The 27,007-nt window shown below is 35.8% G+C and overlaps 2 protein-coding genes across 10 annotated transcripts in view; one reads left to right on the forward strand and one right to left on the reverse strand.

The window, feature by feature from the left end:
- The first annotated feature begins 6,501 nt into the window (after positions 1–6,501).
- LOC128236126 (mucin-5AC-like) overlaps positions 6,502–27,007 on the forward strand; it is a 144,446-nt gene continuing 123,940 nt past the window's right edge. The window contains exons 1-3 of one of the 9 annotated variants that reach the window (XM_052950990.1): positions 6,502–6,560; positions 6,960–7,342; positions 12,184–12,311. In XM_052950990.1, the coding sequence (XP_052806950.1) occupies positions 12,244–12,311 (68 nt within the window). In that variant the 5' untranslated portion in view covers positions 6,502–6,560; positions 6,960–7,342; positions 12,184–12,243. Of the gene's footprint in view, positions 6,561–6,614; positions 7,343–12,182; positions 12,312–27,007 lie in introns of those variants that run through there. The other 8 variants (XM_052950992.1, XM_052950989.1, XM_052950991.1 and 5 more) reach the window with 8 other exon arrangements.
- LOC128236127 (uncharacterized) lies at positions 17,750–21,409 on the reverse strand. The gene is made up of 3 exons (XM_052950999.1): positions 21,374–21,409; positions 21,058–21,068; positions 17,750–20,596 (listed from the first exon to the last, which is right to left on the reverse strand). Exon 3 carries the CDS (start codon positions 19,596–19,598, stop codon positions 18,210–18,212), a length of 1,389 nt encoding a protein of 462 aa, XP_052806959.1. The 5' UTR covers positions 19,599–20,596; positions 21,058–21,068; positions 21,374–21,409; the 3' UTR covers positions 17,750–18,209.

Consider the following 27,007-nt stretch of genomic DNA (forward strand, 5'->3'; position numbering starts at 1 on the left):
TGTTTATTGAACTTCCGGTATCAATTAGAGTTTTCGTTTGAACACCATTTATGCTTAATATTATCTTCGGCACTTTGTTATCTGTCAAAACGTTGACTCTAAATAATGTGTCTGTATCCGACACCGAATGCTCTTTTTGTGCCTCATTTTCCACCTGGTCAATTCCATGAACCTGAGCCTTACGCGTACGTTTTCTGCATACGCCTATGAAGTGGTTTTTCTTGCGACAATAATTACATGTGGCTCCATAGGTTGGGCACTTGGTTTGATGCGGATATATGCCGCCACAGTTTCTGCACTTTTGTCTTGATTGTGACTGTTGTTGACTTTTTCTTTGTGCTGGGGTGGATAGCTTTAATTTGCATGTTGCGATTTTGTGTGTCGCAGTGTGGCTTTAAATTTGGTTACGTCACTGTGTTGCGGTTCCATTGCTTTGGCTTGTCTGTCCGCAATTTCAATTGTTCTTCCCATTGATAAAATATCTTTAAGCGGCTTGTCTTCTTCCAGACATTTTAGTCGTAGTTTCTTTGACACGCAGCCTTGGATGATTTGGCTCTTTATTTCACTTGTTCTTTGTCCGAAAATTCACAATTGTTTGCCTTTTGGCGGAGGCGAATTGCAAATTGGTCCATCGTTTCAGCTTGTTGTTGTTTTAGATTCCTAAATTCGAACCGCTCGAACTCTCTGTTTTTCTTTGGTTGGAAATAGCCTGTTAACCCTTGCTTGACGTCATCGTAGTTTGAATCGCTGTCTCCAAGATTCAATGTTTCGTATATTTCGAATACTTCATCTCCGGCATAGTGAAGTAATAGCGCTTTCCTCCGTTTTTTGGAGTCAATGCTAAGTCCTGTGAACAAGTTTTCCAACTTTGTCACGTATTTAGTCCACCATGTGCCAAGGGACGTTTCCTCCCCGTACACATCAAATTTCGGGAACGGCGCTAATCCAGCCACTAGCACTTTTAATCCTCAATCCTCGTCGCCAATGTAATGTTGTCAATGTAATGTATATAACAGACCTAAAAAGGGATGGTATACAAGATGGCAAGAGGGCATGTTCTAAAACCTGGCCTGGCCTGGTCCGGCCAGGCCTGGACTGGCCTGGCCTGCTGACTCAGCATATTGTGTCGGGCTAGGCCGGGCCAGGCCAGGCCAGATTTTATACAGAATGATAGTACAAGCTCTGAATATACTAAAACACAATGATTTACCTTAATTTAGAAACTAAACTGCATGTTTAATATAATATATTTTTCTGAGTTTTATTTTGATAAAGAATGTAGTTTAACAATGATTAATCATTTACTTATATAAAACTCAGGTTTTCAATTGAAGTATGCATGTAGTTTTGAACAACTTGATGTTCAACTATTATATGAACTGTAAGATAGAATTTCGACATTTTAAATAAAGACAAAACATAAAAAATCGTCACAAATAAAGTACATATGTATGTAAAAAATAAAATATATATGTATGTAAAAGTTGAGTCTGAACACGTTGATTTTAAAAATCGATTAGTAAACCCAGATCTGTGCACTTAAATAAAAAAAATATCCGATGAGTATTAAGATTTTTCCCATGCATTCAATTAAACTACTTTTTATCTTAATAAAACACAAAAAATACATTACATTAGACATGCAGTTTGATTTCTAAAGAAAGGTATATCATTGTGTTCCGGTATATTCAGTGCTTATACCCTCAATATGTATAAAATATGGCCTCTCCTGGCCTGGCCTGGCCTGGCCCGACACAAAATGCTGAGTCAGCAGGCCAGGTTTTAGAATATGCCTACAAAGAGGCTGGTTTATCAATACTGGGCTCTGATTGGCCACTACAGCTAGCAACAGTACTAGTCCAGTTTTGCAAGCATTTGCCATATAGTCTGCTTTTAACACGTGACATAAGATGATCAGGACTATTAACTAAAATAATCAGATAAGCCAATTTCGTTTATCGTAGAAGAAGAAGAAGACTTTATTCTGCAAACAAATCTGACAAGATCCATAGCATAGCAGAATTAACAACAAAGTATAATAATAATATACTGGTACAGCAAGATGTCATCTGGCATAGTAAGTTTACATAATATATTCAAAATAGCAAAATGAACCTTATATACTTGAAGGAAAAAAGTTCATGTCGGGAGAGACAACATGTGTTCGATTCAATTTATATTAGGTAACAGCACGTCAGTCATATACTAAATGGCTTCTTATTGAAAAGCCTTAAAAGTAAATGTGACAAGATTTTTTAATTTGACTGAACTTTCACTATTTATCAAATGCATAAACTTGAAGAAACTTGGATTACGCCAAAAGTAGTTGTTTATATATTTTTTTCTGATATCTTTATAACTATCGCATTGCAGAACAAAATGAAATTCATCTTCCAATACCCCGCATTTCATACATTTGCGTTCGTGATATGGTAAACTTTCTGGTCTACGCCACCTTCCAGTTTCCACAGGTAACCTGTGTGACGACAAGCGTAATCTAGATAGAGCTTTTCTGTATTTTGGTATGTTTACTAGGTTGAGGTACTCGCTAAACTTAAAACTGAAAATGGTTCTGTAAAACATTGATGTGCAAGAAGTTTGTGCCACAAATGTATGCGACTAACAGAATGGAAGGCCTTTTTGTAGTCAACAATGCACAGTATAATTTTCCTCCGCACCTACATGTAGGTAAAAGTCAATAGGTAGTTTTAATGAGAAAATATAATTAACTGTACTAAACTTTTTACGAAACCCAACTTGTTCTTCTCAACGTAAATTATGACTTTCTAAATAACAATTTAATTTTTCAGTAAAAGACATTCGTAAGCAACTTGCCTAAAAACATAAAATACCTATACCCGTATATAGATATTCGGGTCTTTATAACACCTCCCTTACTCTTATAATTATATAGGTAATGATAACTCGTGTAAAAAGTGTTTTACTTACATCATTAAGAACCAATCTAACGTTGTTGTAAATTGTCTTTTTATAACATGTACTACTATTAAGAAGTGTACGTATTGTAATATTCAGCAGACCATATTAATGCCAGACCATTTATTACAAAGCATGTATTTTTAGGTCACCACTCTGTCCCAATAGCAATAATACATTTGTGTACTAGTTAATGTAATAAAATGCTATATAATCATAAACAAAGGAGGGTAGGTGGGGAGGTATGTGGATGAACAAATTTTAAATGTTGTAAATAATATTTTAGTAATAAAATTTCCCATTCGGAACTCCTCGGCCATTTTTATCGAAAACAACCTCGGATGTATGTCGGTACATCAGTAGAAGTAGTTCGTAAATATTTGAATTATAGCATTAATTAAATGTAGTGTTTAGCTCGTATTTATTGATCTAAGTTTAATTCATTGCCAGTGAAGTGTATCATTGCAAACATAATTAAGATTCCCAAGAGTCAAGTCATTAAGTTCAAATGCTAAAATAAATTACAACGCGATCTACTTCCAGCGGACTTAAACAGTACCATTTTCTGGCTATGTAAAATACATCCTAGGCTGTTTACGATAAAAATGGCCGAGAATACATTCGGAACTCCTCGGCCATTTTTATCGAAAACAACCTCGGATGTATGCTGGTACATCGGTTGAAGTAGTTCGTAAATTTTTTAATTATATCATTAATTGAATGTAGTGTTTTGGGGTTGTATTTATTGATCTGAGTTTAAATTGATTGCCAGTGTAGTGTATTATTGCAAACATAATTAAGACTCCTAAGAGTTAAGTCATAATGTATAACTGTTAAATACAATAACTATGCAATCTTCTTGCAGCGGACTTAAACGTATCACTTTTTGAGTGTGTAAACCGTCCAAATACATCCGTGGTTGTTTTCAAAAAACCAAATGGCCGAGAAGCTGGTCGATACTATTTCCGGTCTCTCCCCGTAAAATCCGGTCTCATCCGGTATCATAATTCCCGGTTCATAACTTATGGCCCCAGGAAACGGTTTGTGTTGCCGATGTTTGTTTGAGTAATTTGACAATTTTATTTGCTTTAATATGTAACAAAATAGAATAAAATATTTAAACATTATGTCTAAATTTATGCAATTTGTTATATGTCTAAACTATTAATGCAATTTGTTATAGGTGTAGAGCTGCACTCTCACAGATTGACCATTTTAACAAATGTTTGATTGTTTGTCTTGGAATAAACCAACTTTTGCGTAAATATTTGCAAACTAGTGGTATATGACTGCTCACAAAAGATCAGATCGCAGAGTTTCATAGTTCTGTTCGAAAAGTAATGTTTTATGTCTTAAACCGTTACTAACGGGTTAAGAAAAATGCATAAAACATATTTTTTAACTTAAATATGAAAGCTGCGATCTGAATTTTTGTCAGCACTCTTATAACACTGGTTTCCATGGATTTTCGAATAAATTGGCTCGTTCTAAGACAAATAATAAAAAAGTTATCAAAACGTTCAATCTGTGAGAGTGCAAATTTAAGCCAGGAACACATTACGTCTCCATTTTTCGTTTATTTTTTTTGTGTTGTTCGCTAACATTGAATACATTCGAATAACTTCGTCATTATTACACAACTTTAGCAGAATATATTGTATTTGTCAACTTGAAGTTTGCAATAAATCTCTATCTGTTTAAGAAATCTGATGCTGATTATTTTTGAATTTGGTTATATGTTATTATCGCATTATTTCGTAACTTTATTAGAGCCTTTGCATAACAATCCTTTAATCTATAAAATTGCCTTTCCAATAAACAACCATTTTTTTAAGGTATGAACCGAACAGTAGCCGTGCTTGTTTAATAAAACTGGCTAATCCGTTTATCATGTCCTTAACGAGGGACATTCGCTAATCTCTGACACACGTTTTATAATGCATTTACACCTTTCATGGTATGACATTATTGTGTATTGTCATAAGACAAAATATAATAAGTATAATAATAATTAATGAACTACTGAAATATTCGGAAGGCTATTTTACAAATGAAATATAACTCACAAGATACAAGAATATTTATTTAAAGTCGTCATGATCGGTGGAACTACGATGCTACAAAATTATAAAAAGTAACAAATCTCAGCTTATTTAAGGAATGGACTCCACACACTTAGACCAGCCCAATTGCGTTCATATCCCCGATAATGACATCAACCCCGCAATTCATTCCTCATATTTACACCAATAATTTATTATTTTATTCAAGAAACGTTAAAAAAATACTTCATTTCATTTCAGATTACGTTTCAGTATTCCTTTCTTACCCATTCTGTAAATAGGACGACTCGACTGTTACCGGAAACATTTTTTTAAATGACGTCACAATAACGCGGGAAAAGATCAACCACTTGAAATCACTTGTAAACATAAAATTGAAACACTTTTGGCGACAAAACGTTTAAAATTTAATAACTTAGCACTTTTTAAAATGTTGATTTATATTTTACGGGACCTGCTGACACAATAAAAAACAATAACACGATCAATTTTATAGTTTTCATGTATATTGTTATGCGATGAATTGCGATCCGAACATATCCGAAGATGTTGTGATTGATGAACGCAATTGCCGAAAGGCAGTTCATTAAAGGAATGGAAGTTGAGGTGTAAATATGATTACTTAAATTCCACGAGTTCTACAACAACCAAATGGACATGCCTGTGGTGTCTTTGCAAACTCAACTCAACTCCAAATTGCAATTGCGAATGCTGTAGAATTTTGTTTAAGAATGGCTGTGTAAATACAGATGTCAATTTCGTTGTAAGTGAAATGAGGGAACATCTAGTCAACTGTCTAGAAAAAAATCTGTTTCATAAAGAAAATGAAAAGTCACGACCCACAAGACTTTCAAAATAAAAACATTCTGTTCATGTCAAATGCCAGAATTCGTCGATAGTTTTGTTATTTGCGAACATAAAACATGCAGGAAAAGATTCCAAATGAAATGCGTCGGCAAAAAATTAAAAATAGACGATCATTGGCAACTGGTCGTGGCAGACTCCTGTAACAAAATCAATATTTAAACAAAACAAAAATGAAAGAATTCCTGAAGTACTGAGTTAACTTACAAATTTAATTTACATGTATTCACGCATGTCTATTTGTATTACTATTATCAAAGCTATACTTACATGTATAACTGAATTTAATAAGGAAAAAACACACAATGTGTTTGTTATTCATTACATTAATTTTAGAACATGTGCATATTTTATGTTCTTATATTTGTCTTAATTTATTACTTGTTTTATTGATATAACATATGATTTAAATGGTGAAATAATTATCATCCAATATCTAATGTTTTAATCAACTGTAATCTTTTGTAATCCTATTACCCCCCGCGGTCATTCACATCTTCTCGATCACGCCCGATAATTTTGAAAACAGAGACCGGAGGAGACCGGGTATCGGATGAGACCGGGACCGGGAAGTAGTATCGCCCAGAGAAGCTCCGAATACAATTTCAATTAATTTCCGATCCATTCGGAGCTCCTCGGCCATTTTTTCAAAAACAACCTCGGATGTATATGGACGGTTTACATACTTAAAAAGTGGTACGTTTAAGTCCGCTGCAAATAGATCGCGTAGTAATTTTATTTAGTAGTTAAAATTTATGACTTTAAAACTCTTGGGAATCGTAATTATGTTTGCAATAATACACTTCACTGGGAATCAATTTAAACTGAGAGCAATGAACACAACTCTTAAACACTACATTTAATTAATGCTTTTACTAAAAAAATACGGACTACTTCAACAGATGTACCGGCATACATCCGAGGTTGTTTTTGAAAAAATGGCCGATGAGTTCCGAATGTTTCCGATCGTGATCTGAGGCTACATACAACCATGTATCATATGGATACGCTACTGAAAAACACATCGCCTGCCAAAGATCTGGCATTTATATTTAATGCCAGACAATCTATTTTAAACCATGTATTACATTTTAGGTTATAAAGTGAAACAAGACAATGAGACATAAAGTTTTTCGCGTTGTACGCAGTCAGTGGCAATCACTGGTGAACTTCTAGAAACACCTCGATAGTTTATCTTATGACTGCTGAATAGAACACAGCTTAGTCTTTAAACATATTATTTATTTGTTCACGAATGTTCAGCGCTTTGATGTTGTTTATTATAAAAAACGTACAGAGCCGTATCCTGTGACTTGGTCTTATGAAGCTGTGTGTGACGATCACTAATCGACTAAGTTGCGGCTATCGAACCGGTTTGGCTAAGAACGGGTACGATACAGTACTCTTGATAAAATAACGAATAGGGACGATTAACAAGAACGTTGTTCAAGACAATCTCGAAGACGAATTCGGATTGGGTGAGTTATTTTGTTACAATTTTTGAGTTGCATAATATTGCCGAAATTAGGGGGGCCGCTGGCTAGGGCGGCGCTAGGCCACGAATTGACGTAAAAGGTAGCATAATTTTCAAGTATGAAATTAGTCATTCTAAAATGCCGTCCAGGCTTTTTTTAATGATGGTTAACCTGCATTAAAAAAAAACCTGGACGGCATTTTAGAATGACTAGTATGAAATCCGTTCTACATTAGTTCTCGTATGATAAATATGTTTTGTCATTTGTCGATGACTTGAACTGGTTTCGAACATTATTTTGTGGAATAATTAAGGATTTGATAACCATGAAGTTTGAAAGTTCAAAAATGAGACATCACAAATTGGTTTTGAATGGCATTTAAAGCGGCGGTTTAAACCTGTACTCTCACAGATTGAACATTTTGACTTTTTTTTTTTTTTTTGCCAGGGAACGAGCCAATTTTTGCGAAAACAATGGAAAATAGTTATATAAAACTGCTGACAAAAAATTAGATCACAGATTTTTATATATTTAAGTTTAGCCACAATAAGGCGTGTATAGGGAACGTTTTTTAACATTTGGTTATTTATTGTGTTCCCTAAAATGCCACAAGTCGATTTATACCAATGTAAAATAAAATATTCGACTATTATTCTACAACTACACTGAATTGTTAAAAGAACACATAAAAGGGACACATTAATGATATACTGGTTAATACCTTTTACTTATAACTTTCCATGAAAATCTGACGCTGATCGCCTTGTGTCAACGTTTAATTCACTGCCATATTGGGTTAGCCACTATTAGTATATTTATCCTATGCAGTAACCTCCCCTGTCGGGACATTGATATTCTCGATACATTATTCATAATGTTGATTTTTTTTTTGACTGTTTTCCTGGTTCATATATATATAAATATATTTGTTAGCTCACCTGAGCACAAAGTGCTCAAGATGAGTTATTGTGAACGGTCTATGTCCAGCGTCTGCCTTCCGTCGTTCGTTGTCCGTCGTTCGGCGTCAACAATTGGTTATAATCATCTTCTTCTCCTAAACCGCTTGGACAATTTTGATAAAACTTCATAGGAATGATCCTTGGTTGGTGCTTTTTCAAAATTGTTTAAAGATATGAATTCCATGCAGAACTGTGGTTGCCATGGCAACCTAAAGGAAAATGTCAACAATTGATTATAATCATCATCTTCTCCTAAACACCTTGGACAATTTTAATGAAACTTCATAGGAATGATCCTTGGTTGGTGCTTTTTCAAAATTGTTCAAAGAAATGAATTCCATACAGAACTCTGGTTGCCATGGCAACCTAAAGGAAATGTTAAAAATTAGTTATAATCATATTCTTCTCCTAAACCACTTGGACAATTTTGATGAATCTTCATAGGAATGATCCTTGGTTGGTGCTTTTTCAAAATTGTTCAAAGAAATGAATTCCATGCAGAACTCTGGTTGCCATGGCAACCTAAAGGAAAATGTCAACAATTGGTTATAATCATCATCTTCCCCTAAACCCCTTGGACAATTTTAATGAAACTTCATAGGAATGATCCTTGGTTGGTGCTTTTTCAAAATTGTTCAAAGAAATGAAATCTATTCAGAACTCTGGTTGCCATGGCAACCTAAAGGAAATGTCAACAATTGTTTATAATCATCATCTTCTCCTAAACCCCTTGGACACTTTTAATGAAACTTCATAGGAATGATCCTTGGTTGGTGCTTTTTCAAAATTGTTCAAAGAAATGAATTCCATGCAGAACTCTGGTTGCCATGGCAACTTATTTTAAAAGGAAAAATTACAAAATTTTTTTGGGCAAATACTATGAAGCCTAGTGCTTAAATATTTGTTGATTGGTTCTCTACCATGTTTATTCAAATTATGCCCTTGGAGAAAAATTGGCCTCACCCCGTGGGTTACAAGTTCATTATAAATACATTTTGTTAAAATCTGATAGTTATGTAAAGTTTACTCATCATGCAATGGCAGCAAGACTTGCTATATGGTCTCCCTTTTTGTTGGAAATTCCACTACTTTCTATTTTTAGTAACAAGGTTTTAAATTTTAGTCTTTGACTTAGTCACTTCTGAGGTAATTATTGTTCTTTTTTTAAGTTCATAGATTCAAATAATTACTATACATTTTATTCTTTAGAAGAAATTTCATTTTTACTTAAAAATAAATTTAATAATCATCCTTTTCCATTGAACTTCATGTAGATTATTGTTCATGCAGATGCTACAATCTTATCTTCTGTGTGGATAGTGTTAGTATTCACTTATAATTTATATATTAAAGAAAAAAATATATATTAGAAGGAATGTGATGATGTCCTGGATGGGCAATTGTGATAAGGCTAAAAAAATAAAATTGTTTGTTTAGGGTAACATTCCCAAAATTTCTAGGTAGGGTAGGTAGGCATTTTTTTATATTTTTTTTTTCAAAATCTGTCGTAAGTTCAGAGTGTTTTCTTGCACATGGCAGTCTTTCCTACATTACTGTCATTGCCTGACTTTGTTTTATCATATAAACAATAATTCTGATTAAATTATGCATTTATCCGCCCTTCGTAACTCTCTATTCGCTAACAAATATTTTTTTTGCTCAGAAACGTAAAAAAATAGTTAGGGTCGGCGCATTTTTATAGGTAGGGTCGGGTTACCCGAAACAGACATATTTTTTTTTTAGGCCTAAATATTAATTGAAGGTGTTGAATCTGATCAGAAGTTTGATTTTTAGAGCTTAAGGCAGTTTATTGATTTTATTGGATGGTGCACTGTTTGTTGTATACTAAATGTTATTTCAGTGTGCAAGCAATTGAACAAAGTCCTGTCACTGTGCAGGCACTGTCACTGTGCTGGCAATTAAACAAAGTCCTGTCAGTGTGCAGGTATCTGTACCAAGTGCTGTCAGTGTGCAGTCAATTGTTAAGTCTTGTCAGTGTGCAGGCAACTGAACAAAATCCTGTCAGTGTGCAGTCAACCATCAAGTCCTGTCAGTGTGCAGGTATCTGTACCAAGTTCTGTCAGTGTGCAGTCAATTATCAAGTCCTGTCAGTGTGCAGGAAACTGTGACAAGTCCTGTCAGTGTGCAGGCAACTGTGACAAGTCCTGTCAGTGATTATCCAGGCAACATGTTTGATCAGTATGTTTTTATGCCCCTGAAGGTGGACATATTAAAATCGCACTGTACGTCCGTCCATCCGTCTGTCTGTCTGTCTGTCTGTCTGTCTGTCTGTCTCTCTGTCTCTCTGTGTCTCTGGCTCAATAATTCGTGTCTGTGCTGTAACTTTCTCTTGTATGGACAAATATTATTATAACTTGCCACATGTGTTAGATATACCAAGACGACGTGTCGTGTGCAAGATCCGTGCCCTTAACTCTAAGGTCAAGGTCACACTTAGTGTTTATTCACAATGGAATGCTGCATATAAGAACATAGAGTATAAGTTGTCATGTCCGGGCTGTAACTTTCTCTTGTATGGACATATTTTAAAATAACTTGCCTCGTGTGTTTGACATACCAAGACGAAGTGTCCTGTGCAAGACCTGTGTCCCTTCCATTTAAGGTCAAGGTCACACTTAGGTGTTTATTAACAATGGAATGCTGCATATAAGGACATAGAGTATAGGTTGTCATGTCCGGGCTGTAACTTTCTCTTGTATGGACATAATTTAAAATGACTTGCTACATGTGTTTGACATATCAAGAGGAAGTGTTGCGTGCAAGACCCGTGTCCCTACCTGTAAGGTGTTATTCACAATGGAATGCTGCATATATAAGGACAAAGAGTAAAGGTTGTCATGACGGGGCTATAACTTTCTCTTGTATTGACAGATTTTAAAATGACTTGCCACATGTGTTTAACATACCAAGACGACAGGTCACGTACAAGACCCATGTCCTTACCTCTAAGTTGAAGGTCACACTTAAGGTTTATTCACAATGGAATGCTGCGTATAAGTACATGGAGTATAGGGTGTCGTGTCCGGGCTGTAACTTTCTCTTGTATGAACAGATTTTAAAATGCCTTGCCACATGTATTTAACATACCAAGACGACATGTCGTGTGCAAGACCCATGTCCCTAAGTACATACATACAAGTGTTTATTCACAATGGAATGCTGAATATGAGGACATAAGAGTGTAGGCTGTCAAGTATGGGTGATTTTTTATGTTCAGAGGCAATTTAAAATAACTTGCCATATGTATTTGACATGTAAAGGCAAGATCAACTTTTCATGTACTTGTTCATAGGTCAATGTCACATTCGGGGGCATTCGTCAGCTCTTTTTCAATATTCTTTGAGAAACAAGCTATATGGATAACAAAAGTTAAACTCTTTTACTCAGGTGAGCGATTTAGGGCCATCATGGCCCTCTTGTTTTATTAAAGCTTTTAAAAAAACCTTATTTATGTGTTCACATTTTTACCAAATATTGATACCCTTACCTGAAGATGACTATCTGATTACAAATGCGCATTTTATTAGTGAAGTTTAACTGAAACAGGTGCGCATTATCTTTGCGCTCAATATACTTAGCGCTGGGATCTTGGCTAGGAAAACAACAAGTGGGGTATGGACGCGTAGAGTCGCCAACACAAAAATCGTCGACTCTGAAGCGGCATCTTATATGGACTAATTTAAGTTCAAAAATTGATGTTTTATGCAGTTTAGCAATAAAACAATAATTTTCGAACAGAAATATGAAAATCTGTGATCTGACAGCAATCTTATGCACCAGTCAATTAATTGTTACCACAGCGCCTCCAGGTCCGGGGGTATACCGGGGATAGCCGGGGAAATGGACTGTGTTTTTACCTTCCAGGTGGCCCTGCAGTGCCGGGTGAATGCGCAGATTTTGTCTTCGCGCCAAAAATAGCGGGGAATGGTCCTTACCCATGGTCCCTGGGGTGTGGAGGCATTTGGAGGTGACCAGCAGTTCGTCCCCAAAAGGTGGGGATTTTACTCGGGCTTGGCTGGACCGAAAGTCTAAGTCCTCGCTATTCCCTGGACCTGGGGGAGCCGTGGTTACAATTGTCTGGTGCATTATATCATTGGTTTGCAAAATTTTGGTCTTTCCTAGACAAAAAAGTTGTAAAACTGGTAAATCTGTGAGAGTGCAGCTTTAATAGCTGTCAACGAGTGACTGGAAATTCAAATAGCGAACCTTTTCTCATAATGCCATATTTCTGAGAGGCTTCCCAGGGAATTTTGGTCTGAATTCTAGGCATTTTTGATATTACGCCAGGGGCTTTTTACGCAGTGAAATTTAGCGCAATATTTATGTACTTTTATGATATAAAAATAAATATCATTCTGGTCCCTAAAAGCGCGACCAACATTGATTCGTGGCCATCTTTGTTTTAACCTGGTAATCACGAGATTTGCGTGGACAGTCAAACATGTATTAAGTGGCCACCCTTGGGAAATGATTAAAGTGGCTGCTTAAGACAGGTGGCCACTAAATCCAGGTTTGATATTTCCACCACTTTAGCTTTATTCAAGGATGGAGAAAGTATCTTCACGCTTACACTTATGTAAAAAATTGATTTGAGTCCTTCCACAGTTAAAATACCTTGGCAACACTTCTTGCACTACAGCCGTTTTCCAATAACTTTATACACTCGACACGTTCTTTTAGAGTCAAACACTTTCGATTAGTCTTATTTTCAGCCATAATCAAAGTTAAAAAATATATATGAAGAACAATGCATTGTAAATATCTGTTCGTAGAAATATAAATCAACGCACTTTGAAAAATAATATATTGAAGTGAATTAAAATTGTACCCGTTTCATGCCTTCGAATGACAATGCAAACTGTGAATTCATAATAACCAGTGTTTTTGTCCGTATTTAATAATTAACTTCGTAATTATTTAGTTATCTTATTAATTGTGTCATTAACAGTGTCAATTCTGATCAAAACATTCACCGACTTGTAATAAACATGATTTCACGATGACTAAACACGCATGGCAATCGTGTGATGCAATATTCATTTTCATTGGATGACGGAGATACCCGAGGCCGTCGTTCTTTTCCGTAAACTTCTATACGCATTTAAAGCTGTGTATTGGAAAAATTTATAAGCGGAAGTGTCAGTGACAAGGGATTAGTGGCCGCTAATTAGTGTTTATATGGCTTCATGGGGACAAATTAGTCGCCGCCGCCGCGTAAGACAGTTGGCCACTTAATGCACATACATTATATAGTAAAAACATTTTCGGGAGGAATTTGGAGTGGCCCGTTAAGGCACAGGGGTCGACATTAACCACTGCCGGATTGCCCGGGGCAAGTAATTTTGGCAGGTGGGCAGTAGTTTTAAGAATCTACCTGCCAAAGCAGGCAGTAACAAAAAAAGTCGTCAGATTGACGAATTTTCTGATAAAAAAAGTATATTGCATCATTTATTTAGCATCTCCTTTTAGTATTTATGAAACCGAAACCTATGCTCTCATTGGTTGTTTTCTTGGAAATCGGGTCATGCGGAGCACCTCCCCATTCTTTTTAAACAACATGTTACTGAGATTGCCGAATATTTTCTGATAGAGCTCGAATATTTCTGTCCAGAAACGTTGGCCAATCATGTGAGCTGTACCAAATCAAAATAGGGCTCTTCCGAGGGGGAGAAGTGGTCGCCTAAAATTCCCGGCTTCACCTATTTGAAACATCAAAACAACATTGACTCTGTTGAAGTTTTTTAACACAATGTAAATCTGTCAATTGGCGAGTGTTTGGCCATTGTTCCAGCTGTCAGAACATCGCAATTAGCTATTTATAATCGGTTATCTCTTCATCCAATAATTGGGTCATGTATCATCCAATTATCCAAACATCACAGGTAGGCTGAACGTCAAGCAATCAGAATGTACACTGAGAAAACCCTGATCAAATAATTTAAGTTTGTTAAAATGCGATATATATTAAATTATGAAAATTATTAATATTTGTGTTGTACAAAAACGGCTCCCCATTTTTTAAGCAGACGGTCAATGGCAAGGTGGCGCTAAGAAAATCAATAACATGACTCATTAACAAATAATTTATAAAACAAATTATGAAATGTTCATAATAAAAAAAATGTACATTTTTTTTTTGCTTTATGTAGTGTTTACTTACAGTATTTTCCTCATGTTTACAATGTTACAAAATAGAAGATGCGGCGAGATCGCTATTTTGACAGAACAATTTTCTGAGTTTATTTCTCAACCTTCTAGTATGTATTGGTATTTTATTCATTTAGGACAGATATTTCAAATGTCATTTGATTTCAAAATTTCAGCATATTGAAAATTATTTAACCAAACACAAGTAAATAACAGCAAAGCTGAATGGACATTTGTACCCTATCCGGATCGTACCAAAATAAGATTCTTCCCAACACTTAATGTTTTTAGCTCTACTGGCCAAAGGCCAGAAGAGCTTATGCGATGGTAATGTGTGCGTAGTATGTGCATCTGTGCGGTCGTGCATCCGTGCGGTCGTGCGTTCGTGCGTCTGTAAACAATTGGTTGTGAACACGATACAGTCTTCAGTTTTGATTGTATCTCGATGTAACTTGTACAGTATCTAGATATCCATTAGAGCTCGGTTCCTTTCGAACACCAGCCAGATCCGCCCATAAATGCCTAGATTATGGGCCATGAAAGTTTTAAAGAAATGCTTTCTATTTTTAGCCAGGTCTGCATGAGCAATTTCTATTTTTAGCCAAGTTTACATGTACATGTAAATTCAAGTCTAGAGTTAAGGGAGACAATTTGCAAGTCTAGGAATTTGAGAGACAATTTGCTTTTTGCTTCTGCAGTTGATTTTGTGAATTACTCTGCCTTGTTCTTGTTGAAAGCTCAAAGGCCATTTTTAAGCTTTAAGTTATGTAGTTTGCGCATTCATCTTTACAAAATTGGTTGTGAATGTTTAAGTTATGCACCTGGTGTCATTACTGGCCACACCCAGAGTTCACAGGTTTGGTAAACATAAATCTGGAAAGGTTTGAAAATCTTTTTGTGTGTTCGTGCATCCATCTCAGCACAAATGATTGTGAATGTTTGTTCAAATTGATCAATGTTGTCCTAGGATGCCCTTGACTTTGACCTTTTGACCAACTTTTTTTAACTTTTAAAACTACGGAAATTTTTACTATGAGTACAGTTTTTAAAGCATTTTTTTTTGTCAGATGACTTTTACTTGGCACATATTAAAATAGTTCATGCAACTAATCTGCTTACAATACTTTCTGGGCTCAGATGTTGAACGTGCTACGTTTTCAGGTAACCCAAACTCAAAACATAAACTATATGTCTGTTGCCTTTTCCCATACATACATGCTGTAGATTGATATGACCACAAAAGCCATGCCAGTAGAGCATAGGCCCTTTTGGGCCTCTTGTTTTACAGTTATTTTATGAGGCCATTCTAGCTGATTGTTTTAAATGCTTAGCTGTCTTTGTTTGTTACATTTTAGACGCTTTTTGGAGATAAACTATGTGACAAGTACACTTTTGTTGAGCCAAAATAGATACATTCTTTTATAAACATTTCATATAGTAAAAGCAATCAAGGTGAACATGAATATAAAATGAGATTTGTGGTATAGCTCAGATTGTCCAAAAAAAGTTGGGCAAGTAAAAAATTAATTCGGGCAAGTGAAAATGGCATTGTCGTTGCCCTTTCGGCAACCAAGCATTAGAATAAGCGTCAAGCCCTGAGGCAGGTGGCCATTTAAAGCAGGTGACCGTTCAACCAGGTTTGACTGTATCTGTAAGGCTATGACGTCATTTTTTACTACAAACTAATTACTAGAGTAGATGCTTTCAAACTCGCTAAAAAAGTCTTAAAAACTGATAAATTCACCTCAAAGTGTTAACACTGCAAACAACGTGGTTTTACTAATCCGAAATTAATTGCCATAGAAACCAGGGCTTCTAAAAACCGGCAATTTGCCGGTCTGGACCGATTTTGACCAAGCCAGACCGATTTCAGTTTCAAAAAATGTAAAAAAAATTGGTCCGAAATGTTTTTTATAATTTCGGTCCAAAACTGTCAGTAAAAATTGTAATTTACAAACATTCTTGGGTCATTCACACATTCAAAATTACCCCCAATAAAAGTGTCCTAGTTACCATCAGACCAATGCGACCAGCTGCTGGTAGATCGCAGAAGACACAAACAAATTATGTGCTTGCAGCTATCCTGATTAAGTGTTAAAATCAGTCCATATTTTCACATGGCAATATGCTATGTCGTTGTCGATCATTACATGATATTTAAAGATAAATGCAATTGCCATTGTTAATCCGCGAAAGCATTAAAGTTCCGAATTAATTAACCTACTCATAAGGGTATCAACAGCGACACGCTTGATTAAGTACAGAGTCTGAAAGCTGAGTGCGCCGCTTACGTTATTTTAATTCACAGTAATGACAAATTCGTTGTCGATATCAAAATTATAGCTTGAAGCCCCAATTATAAATCTAGATATATATTATTATTCAAGATTTTCAGTTGAATGTTGACCCACTGTAGAAGCATTGAGCAAATAAATCATAATGTACTGTTTCACTTTTTGTCGTCTGACCGCTTCCCGCCGGCCGCAGTTAATTACGATCGCAGTCGTTCTTGTTAGAAACGCCGCAGAACTCGATGAGAATCTCATTTGAATTAAGCTTGTATCAATGACTATCTAAATCGGCTATGATGGCTCTAGAGCCCTCTTACAAATTGCCACATCGCGAAAAAATATTAACAGAATACACGTCGTGAAAATGTGTGACATTTCTATTTAATCGGACATTTGATTTGAACAGATTTTTTTTGGGGGGGGGGTCGCCAGTTCCGGACCGATTGAGGTTCCAAACTTTTAGAAGCCCTGATAGAAACCAACCATATTTTCCACATAACATCCTTGAAAATTTGCTGCTTGTCTCATCTGCTGTGTATGTATTTATCAATGCATATATATGTAACACTGACAGTACCTTCTGAGGAAGTCTGATCAAGCCAGTATTGGTCTGTGCAAAATATTTAAAAAAAATGTTCCTTTTGTCATCTGTGTTGATGGTCAATTTAATGTACAACTCCCTCTTCCACTTCAAAACTGTTGAAACGGACAGATTATTTCGTTTAGCTTCTTTTAGGGAACTGATTTATTATCGTCACGCCAAAAAAAAAAAATTGTTTGGTAGGGATTTTTTTTTTTTTTTTTTTTTATATATATATATAGGCTTTATATATGAAAGTTATTGTTATCATTGGGGAACAAGTAAAAGGTAATCTTCACTATAAACTACAATATACCTTTCAGTGATTAAAGGTGGCTGTCATGTGTTCTTACATTTATTTGCCTGTATTATGAAAAACAATAAAATCAGTAACAGCATCAGTTTTCTTTAATGTTCTTTTTTCAAGAAACTTGCAATCAGTCTCAATTTACTTCTTTTTACCAAAGGGTCTCATGCAAACAGTTTCAAAATTTTTGTTTTTGCATAGTACACAAATAGGATAGAAATTGGAGCTTCAGTGTTTCATCGGTATCAGCACCGGATACACCACAGTAATAACATCGATCAGTTTGAGCTATATCAGAACTGTAATGAATACAGCTGAAGTATGATGTCTCCATGGGGCTGCTACAATCAATGTTCATTCTGACAATTATTTTTCCATGAAGAGGGTGTTCAGGTGTAGTCAGTGGAGAACCACATGTGTAGTCACCTTCTGATAGAGCTAAAGCCAGTTGAAGTTTTGTTCTTTCATTAAGTCTAGATTTTGAGTAGACAAGTCTTGGCTTGTTGCATTCAACACATTCAATGCTGGTTCTTGCATTTTGTGCAGTGTAGACAGAAGCATCACCTTACAAAGTTTCATCTTCTTGGATAAGTTTTGTAAGTGGATTGATTGCAATACTGGATTTAAATTTTGTTGCTTTCTTTCTTTCTGTAGGTTTTTGGAATGTTGGGCGGTCACACTCGCTTGTTTCACTACCATACAGTTCATCGAAAGGACAATAATGATTCTTGCTGTCATCAAGCATAGGATCTGGAATCCACTCAAGGTCTAGTGATGATGGGCTGCAACACTCGGGATTGTCACACTTTCTAATTTGGAAGCAGTACTGACTCTGTTTGCAGTGCAGGTCCAGCCACTCAGCATATTTCTCAACCTTGTTTGTTTCAGCTTTTACCAGCCTGTCCGTGTTCATTTGTGGAAAGACATAGTTTAGGTGTTGTTTCAGAATATCCATTTCTTCCTCACTTGTTGGATACATTGCTTCAATGGGTTCATCTTTCAAGGAAAGCCGTTTGAATCTGTTCTTGATAACTTCCCTCAATGGTTCAATTGCTACTTCCCACTGCTCTTTGATCTCTGGTTTGTCAACGGCAACTTTGCGAATGCTATCCATCGAGTTGCATTTGAGTATGCAATTCTCAACTTCATCAGTCGATTTCTGACGGGAAAGGGCACAGTTCTGTAGACAAATATTCAAAATTGACATGATCCTCTCTGCAGGGTTTGTGTAGCTTTGACCGGGAGCACATCTGCATGCTACAAACATATCGAGATCAAGTTCCTTGAACATGCAGATAGATGCACATTTGACGTGCTCAAGTGTATTACGATGATCAGTTCCACCATCAGTAAATTTAAGCAGGACCTTTGGTTTGCTGTCTTCTTTCTTAACAAGTCTGACCAGGGTAGCCGCATGCCACATGGGATTCGAAGACTGGAAGATGGAGTCGTTGATTACAGTTGTCCCCTTCCCCCTGTAGAATGATTTCTCAACTGAATCCGGAACATCACATTTCATGTAGACCGAGGGAGTCAAGGAGCCTTTATGGTGCATATCATGATCAGCTGCTACAAGGGTACTGCTTGAAGGCGTTAAAGTCTTCTTTCCCCGCACTCCAGTCGATAAAACCATATTTGGCTCTCCAAATGGTACCTTTGCTTTGTCATCGCAAAAGAACAATGCGCAGTCATTACCCAGTCTAACAGCAAAACTCCGAAGGTATTTGAACAAAGCAGATGTGTAATGGTCATCTGGATGAGAAACTCTCAACTGACGTCGCTGTATTTTGTATTGAATTGGCAATTTAGATGTGAAACTTAAAGCAGTCTTGGCATACGGGTTTCTAGGCATAAACTGCAGTCGAACAAGTGACGAAGAAGGAATATCTGTGCCTGCTGGACATCTCTCTTTGGCTTGTGATATAAGATCTTTCACTGACATGTATTGGGACATGTGAGCCTGGCTATGTCTTCTGTCATCTGCCGCCGTGTTCTTATCAATGATTTCTCCGAGCTTGGAAAAGAACTCATCAAATGTACCAGTTGGGCGTCCTGGGTTAATTTCCTGAGATCAGTGAGAAGTCCAGTTTCACCCATGACAATCATTTGTAACCTCAGTTATGTGTCTGGATGTGAAGTTGCTGTTGCATCTAATGTTAGGTCTTTATAAATCATATCAAGAACAGATGGTTGAATATTTGCAATATTCTTGATTCCCCTTTTGAAGTTTTGTTTCATCATACGTGTATGATATTCAGGGAGTTTCGGTTTGATTTTTAGGATATTTGTAGCTGCATCTGTCTGTTTTTGAATGTCATTTCTATTTTCATGAGCTTTAAAAAAACACCAAGTTGTTAGTATAGCTCCTCCTGGACAGTACTTGATATCATCAACATCAACTGACAATTGAAGCCCTTTAAAATATCGCAGCCTCTGAATATATTCATCAAATGGGACATCAGTATGTAATGATTCATCAAAAAAGACTGGTTCATTGTAGTCTGCTAAGCTAACTGCTTTGTCAAGAGGCTTATATTTTGGCTTTAATTCTGATCCAGTCTGAAGAATTGTAAACACACTACAGTTTTCTGCAAGGGGACGTGCCGGATGATCAAGGTTTCTGTTGTGATCAGACTTTTCCAATTGCTTCAGCAAATATTTGTGGTATGACCATAAGCTGTCTGCAAGTCCTTTAACATCTGTGTACATTTTCTCCCAGGCAGCTGAAGTTCTTATTATTGGCTTTGTACATAAACTGTAAAGGACTTCAGCTTGGCTTTTAAGGCCCAAAGAATCAAGTGGTTGAGCCTTTAGTTTTTTACGCCTGTGATCATTAAAGCCCTGGAAGTCATCAAATGCTACTGGTATTGATGACACAGATGCCTCTCTCTTGCTTCTGTCATTAATCACACTGTGCTGATTGGTGATGTACCACAGCATGTTGGATAGAACCTGAAAAAAGAGCAGATGATCGGTTTGATTAGACGCAGCTTTTGTCATACAAAATACATTATATTATATATAAAAACACACACATTGTTAAATTTCAAACCGATATATCTGATATCAAACAAATAGTTTAATATTGTCACCTTCTGTCTTTATTTATAAAAAAAAATGTTTAAAGGTTTTAAGTAAAATCTTTCTCTTTATAAAGGTAAGTGAAATCTTTCTAAATCAATTTAAATTTTATTAATACTATTTAAAGCTGGTGTATAGTACAATAGTTTCAGTTTCCAAATGGAACAGAAAAAGTGTAGCCTCACATTGAACATTTTAAAGTATCAGTAGTAATAGAAACAGTAAATAGCAGCAGCAGCAGCAGTAGAAGAAGTGGTTGTGTTGGTAGTGTTAGTAGTGGAAGTAGTATACTAGAATATATATAAATACGAAGAAATACATGTATACTGAACCTTGTGAATGCCTGTACAAAACATTCAATTGATACTTTTACATGTAATATTAAACAAATAATAAAAAAGAATGTTTTATAAAAATACACTAAGTTTGAGCAGAACCTCTTGACTTATTAAAGAAAGGGAGACAGTAAATGATATTAAAGCTTTTCTTCAAGTATTTTAAAATGTCCCGGAAAGTTTTGAGGGAATCAAGATAAGGTTTCAAATTTAATGACAAACTTTTTTGTCCTACAGACTGTAATAAGTATTCAATTAAACAACTAAAATTTAACTTAAAAAACATAAAACATTACTACAACTGGAAACATACCTGTGTGAAATAACTGCCTTCCTTATTCGCATCGTGAAACTTCAATGATCTCTCCGCCATCATATCTATGATTTTGTTATACATCTCATCTTTCATTGAAAGCCCGCTCTCGAAAGGTACACCACTACTGTAAATTATACAAAATTTGTGTTAAATGAGGAAAATATTTTTTTATCATAGCACTATACATCTTAGATTAAGATTAAGTCTTAAAGAATAATTTTTAAGTCTTAAAGAATAATTTTTAATAATTGTCTCCACTGCATATTGAAGACTGAAAATATTAAGAACATTTAAATGTTTTATTTGGCTTTTTGAGACAAAATTTAAACCAATCAATAAATACACCTTGATGATTTTTATGCCCCCACAAAGTGGCGGCATATAGGGTTGCCCTTGTCCGTACGTACGTCTGTCTGTCTGTCCGTACGTACGTACGTACGTACGTACGTCCCGAAGATTGTTTCCGATCTAATTCTTGAAAACCGTTTGTCCAATCCTCACCAAACTTTAAACACATGTTTGTGACCATAATATCTTGATCAAGTTCGATAGTCATGGAAATCGCTTTAGTCATTTAGGAGTTACGGCCCTTTTTTGCCAAAAATACTTCAAAAATATATGTTTCCGATCTAATTCTTGAAAAGTATGTGTCCAATCCTCACCAAACTTTACATACATGATTGTGACCATAATATCTTGATCAAGTTCGATAGCCATGGAAATCGCTTTTGTCATTTAGGAGTTACGGCCCTTTATTTGCAAAAAAAGACTTGAAAAATACGTCCCGAAGATTGTTTCCGATCTAATTCTTGAAAACTGTTTGTCCAATCCTCACCAAACTTTAAACACATGTCTGTGACCATAATATCTTGATCAAGTTCGATAGTCATGGAAATCGCTTTAGTCATTTAGGAGTTACGGCCCTTTTTTGCCAAAAATACTTCAAAAATCATTATGGCTTATTTTCTGTGACAAAAAACCGAAGTGGGGGCATCCTTGTCCTATGGACACATTTCTAGTTTGTTTGGCAATGACAGCAACTGTGATCTGGCACTCATCATAACCTGAAAGGCATTGCCTTGCACTTTGCTGGGTGGATCTGAACACCCAGCCTCTTGTTCAGACCCTGCATCATCTGCTGGAAGACATCTGTAAAGATATATACATAAAACATGACAGACTTTGTTATATTTGTTCAGCTAAACAGATGAATTCAATATTCTTGCATACCGGACGTGTGTTTCCTGTCATGTGACCAGTGCTGGAAAAACCCATCTTACATACCCCATGTAAGATGAGTCACGCGCAACAACGCGCCACTTCTTATTTCATTTATTTCAGTATGGTTTATGAAAGATATAGTATGCCATTTCAATAAAGCACAATCAAATATATATGTTTGCAAGACTTTTAATTAAAATCAAAAATAATTCATCGTAAAAAACGCTATTTTTAGTTATTTAAAATTACTCTATGACGTCGGTAACCAACGTCGCACGCGCTTTTTGGTGTAATTGTACAAAAGTTCGTTTTTTCTACGTCATTTTTCCACAAATTCATAATTTTAGGTATGCAAGAAAAATCATGTTTTTCCGTTCCGGATCGAAAAATCTGACCCTCAGGCACGCTGCGTGACCGGTAACTCGGCAAGCCTCGTTACCGGCTTACGCACGTGCCCTCGGGTCGGATTTTTCTATCCTTACCGGAAACACATGATAGATACTTATAGCATATAGACATCATGGCACACAGAAGATCAGAGGTTCGGGTCCTGATGTCAGGGCTACACAATATACCCAAAACAGTCAATGGGATTGGCGGCCATACAAACTGGCTTCAAACTCACCTTGGTTAAGCTTGTGATAGAAACAGGTACTTTCTATCTCCCACTTGCTCGCTATATTGGTAGGGCAATGGCAAGTTACTATACAACAAGGACTGAGGTTTCAAATACTGGTTGAGCCTTCACATTTTTACCAAAACTGCCACACAGATATTAAGCTTTGGAATTTTTAAAATGCTAGATTCTAAATCTAATATATATATACCTCGGATTTATTTCAATTTTTATATCGATTATTTGTTTGACTTTGAGGGACTTTAAACTCTTTAGAATTGTAAAAATATACAAGGAAAATTACTTCAATCGAATGAATTTGTTGTCTGGGAATTTCTCCAGGTGCCTGATAAATCGGACTTTCATCAGAGTCCTCCAGAGTTGTCCATGGCCCCTCTGGTTTAGCTGCCATAGAAATTTCCATCGCGAAATCCATGCACTGAAACTCGTCCTCGAGTTGAACAAATGTTATTTTGGATGAGATAACTTTGAAAAGCGCTCCACGGGCCCATGGTCGCATTTTTCTTTGATTACTGTTATGATCGACATGCCTTTCACTCTGTCCGAAACGTGCTTGTTACATGATTATCGAACGCTTATTAAATCGGAGTAAAAATCGTCATGTGAGTGATCATAGTGAACAAGCGCTTATTGATTCACTGACTAAAAAGTGTACAGTATCGGAGTGGGAACCTGCAGATGTTAAAGAACGAAAAGTAGCGCAAAGATCGAAAAGTTGTGAAAAGCGCGAAAATATTTTTTTTTTTACTGAAGGACAATAAAAACGGTAGGGTTGGCCCCTATTTTGTAGGTAGGGTCAGGTAACCCGAACCAAAAGTATTTTTTTTTAGGCCTCATCAGCCATTAGCGATTTAAAATCAATACAAGTAATCATTATCTTTTTGCTAGTCATCATTATACAGACTGTGTCTCCACACGATTATCGCTAAATACAATCGCCAAAAATGGAAATGAAATACCAGTCTACAAAACTGCTTAGTACGAGTACCTGTCACATAGTAACAAGTCCATGCCTGTGCGCATAACGTTAATCTATGTCATCAATTTCTGTATGTTTATCGGAAAACGAAAGTAGGCCAGGGGTTTCAATAAGATCCAAAATCAAAAGTAGCGCGTTTGATGCACAATTCAAACTTTTTAAATTTATGTTAATTGTTTATATTCAGCCATAACAAGAGTCTAGTGTAGGGGCGCATGGGGATGGGAGTGGGAGGGGTCCACCCCTGTCACAGGGGGAGGTTTCGTTTTCATACTCAATTAAAATCATTTTCCATGATTTTCAGACTTGTACAAAATATTGTTGCTTTTTCACAAAATTTAGAAGGGTCACAGTGTTTAAATATCAAAATTAAATTTGTCTTTTTGTCTGTGGTAATATGACTGTCCTTGTCTGGAGTATTCTTTAGTGCAATGTAACATTCTTATCCTAAAATCTTTGTAAAATAAAAAAGACAACAGACAGTAAAGCATTTGAAACAAATTTACTGGCATAAATACACAAAAAATATATATATATATGTAGGGGACAAATTTTAATTGGTACGATCGGGATTGGATACGAATGTTATATTCAGCCTGGCTGTTATTTAATTGCTTTGATAAAGTTATGCTTAATATGTTGGTGTTTAAGAATAAAATGACAATAAAAATCACTGCCCTTGCTTAAAGAAACACTTATTCAGCATAGAACATTGACAAAATGGCGGTTTCGGCGAATTTTGACATTAACGTAGACTTGATAGGTAAACGTGACATAAAATATTTTTGGGGGGTTACAAAGAAATGTTCAACATGAATATTTTACAAATACACTTTCAAAACATTTACTGATAAATTGATATATTTGATTGTGTTAGCGCCAGCTTTCCTATTTTTACAAATCGGCAGTGACCGTCTGCTTCAAATGAACAATATTTAAAATAGCGAGTATCGTCTGTACAATACATTGTATATTCTGATTGGCTGACATTCAATAGCTCCGCCTCCTGGCGATGTTTCACTTATTTCCTAATTATTGGATTAGAAGATGGCCGTTTATGAATTCATACACAGGTCGTCTGCTCATTACACACAAGAAGCTGTCATAAATTATGACACTTACAAGGCATATGGGAAATTGAAAGGGCAGTACGGCATATTTTAAGCAGTCAATGGTGCACAGCATATGAAAACACCCGGTCCCATTAAAATAGGCATACAAGGCTATTATAAGGAATTTTCAAAACGCCCGGGGTCAAATTCTGGGACGTTTTTGGCGATTTTCCGGACATACAATACGTCTAAGTCCGCTTATTGAAACCCCTGGTAGGCATCTCTTAAATAAGTGTTATACCTATTGTGAAGGAATTGATGACTGATTATGTTCATATCTCTTTCAAGGATTGCATATTTCCTGCAAATTTTGAACTTGTCCTGCCCGGGTCCCAGCTGTTTTTTCACTTGGGAAAATAAAGAAATTATTGAATGTTCATTTCTGTAGTAGGCACATCCCCAAGCAGTGATAAAGCAGTACATTATTAATTTTTCAATTGCCCTTAAACATGCTTATATGTACAAAATGATCAGAGCGGAAGGCACTTATGTTCTTAGGTCGTCCAGAATGATCAGTGTCCCTGAAAATACACTTAAAGAGACAGTTTTGTCTTGGGGATAAATACACCCCCCTACGAGTAATTTGACATGATATAATGTTTATGTGTACAAAATACTGTAATTTTTTTATTACAAATTGAAATTTTGAAATTAACATTTTTGAAGATATGTTTGACTGTTTTTCTCTAAAAAAAACACTTGATTAAATAGTGTTGGCCTGATGAAATGTGCAGACCTAGATTATATCAGAGTTTGCGAATCTAGGTACTAGAATCAAGATGGCGGGCTTGTTTCAGTGTCTGTTGACATTATTTACATGAACATCATTCGGAGCTCCTCGGCCATTTTTTCCAAAAACAACCTCGGATGTATGCCGGTACATTTGTTGAAGTAGTCCGTATTTTTTTTAATAAAAGCATTAATTAAATGTAGTGTTTAAGAGTTGTATTCATTGCTCTCAGTTTAAATTGATTGTCAGTGAAGTGTATTATTGCAAACATAATTACGATTCCCAAGAGTTAAGTCATAAATTTTAACTACTAAATTAGATTACTACGCGATCTATTTGCAGCGGACTTAAACGTACCACTTTTTAAGTATGTAAACCGTCCATATACATCCGAGGTTGTTTTTGAAAAAATGGCCGAGGAGTTCCGAATGCATGAACATTTGACCTGTTGAGCTTAAATACTTGTGGAAATATGGATGAATAAATAGCATGTCTGACAAAAGTAATTACCGTAAATGACTGGGTATAAGACGATAGGGGGTATTAGACGCAGGCAAAAAAAAGTGAAAAATTTGAGAAAAAGCTTATAATCTATGTTTTGGGTTAAAGGACGCATAGAAAATATGTCAAAATCAAATTGTCTGCCAATCTTGGCCACCATATTTGTTGACAGTGACGATTTTTTTTTTTTTTTGTGAAAATGGCGATGGTTATCTTTAAAACCATACAATGATAATGCAAAATATATTTCATTTTTATTCGTTTCATGTTAATAAAATGTTTCATGTTTCACTGAAAAGTTCTTAGTGTGACAATTTGTTTCTGGATGGCACTGAAAAGTACCTTTTATGACTATTTGTAAGATTTCTTTCTGACAGTATATCGTAAACGATAACCTGTCGAGAATGAAAAGTGAAGTTATGCAAAAATCTTATATTGTACGGATTTGTTC

The sequence above is a fragment of the Mya arenaria genome, chromosome 5, assembly GCF_026914265.1.
Source record: "Mya arenaria isolate MELC-2E11 chromosome 5, ASM2691426v1".
Classification (NCBI taxonomy): domain Eukaryota; kingdom Metazoa; phylum Mollusca; class Bivalvia; order Myida; family Myidae; genus Mya; species Mya arenaria.

What these genes read in the sequence shown, in the direction of transcription:
- LOC128236127 (XM_052950999.1), bottom strand. Translation starts at nt 19,598, where the DNA reads ATGTCCCAATACATGTCAGTGAAAGATCTTATATCACAAGCCAAAGAG.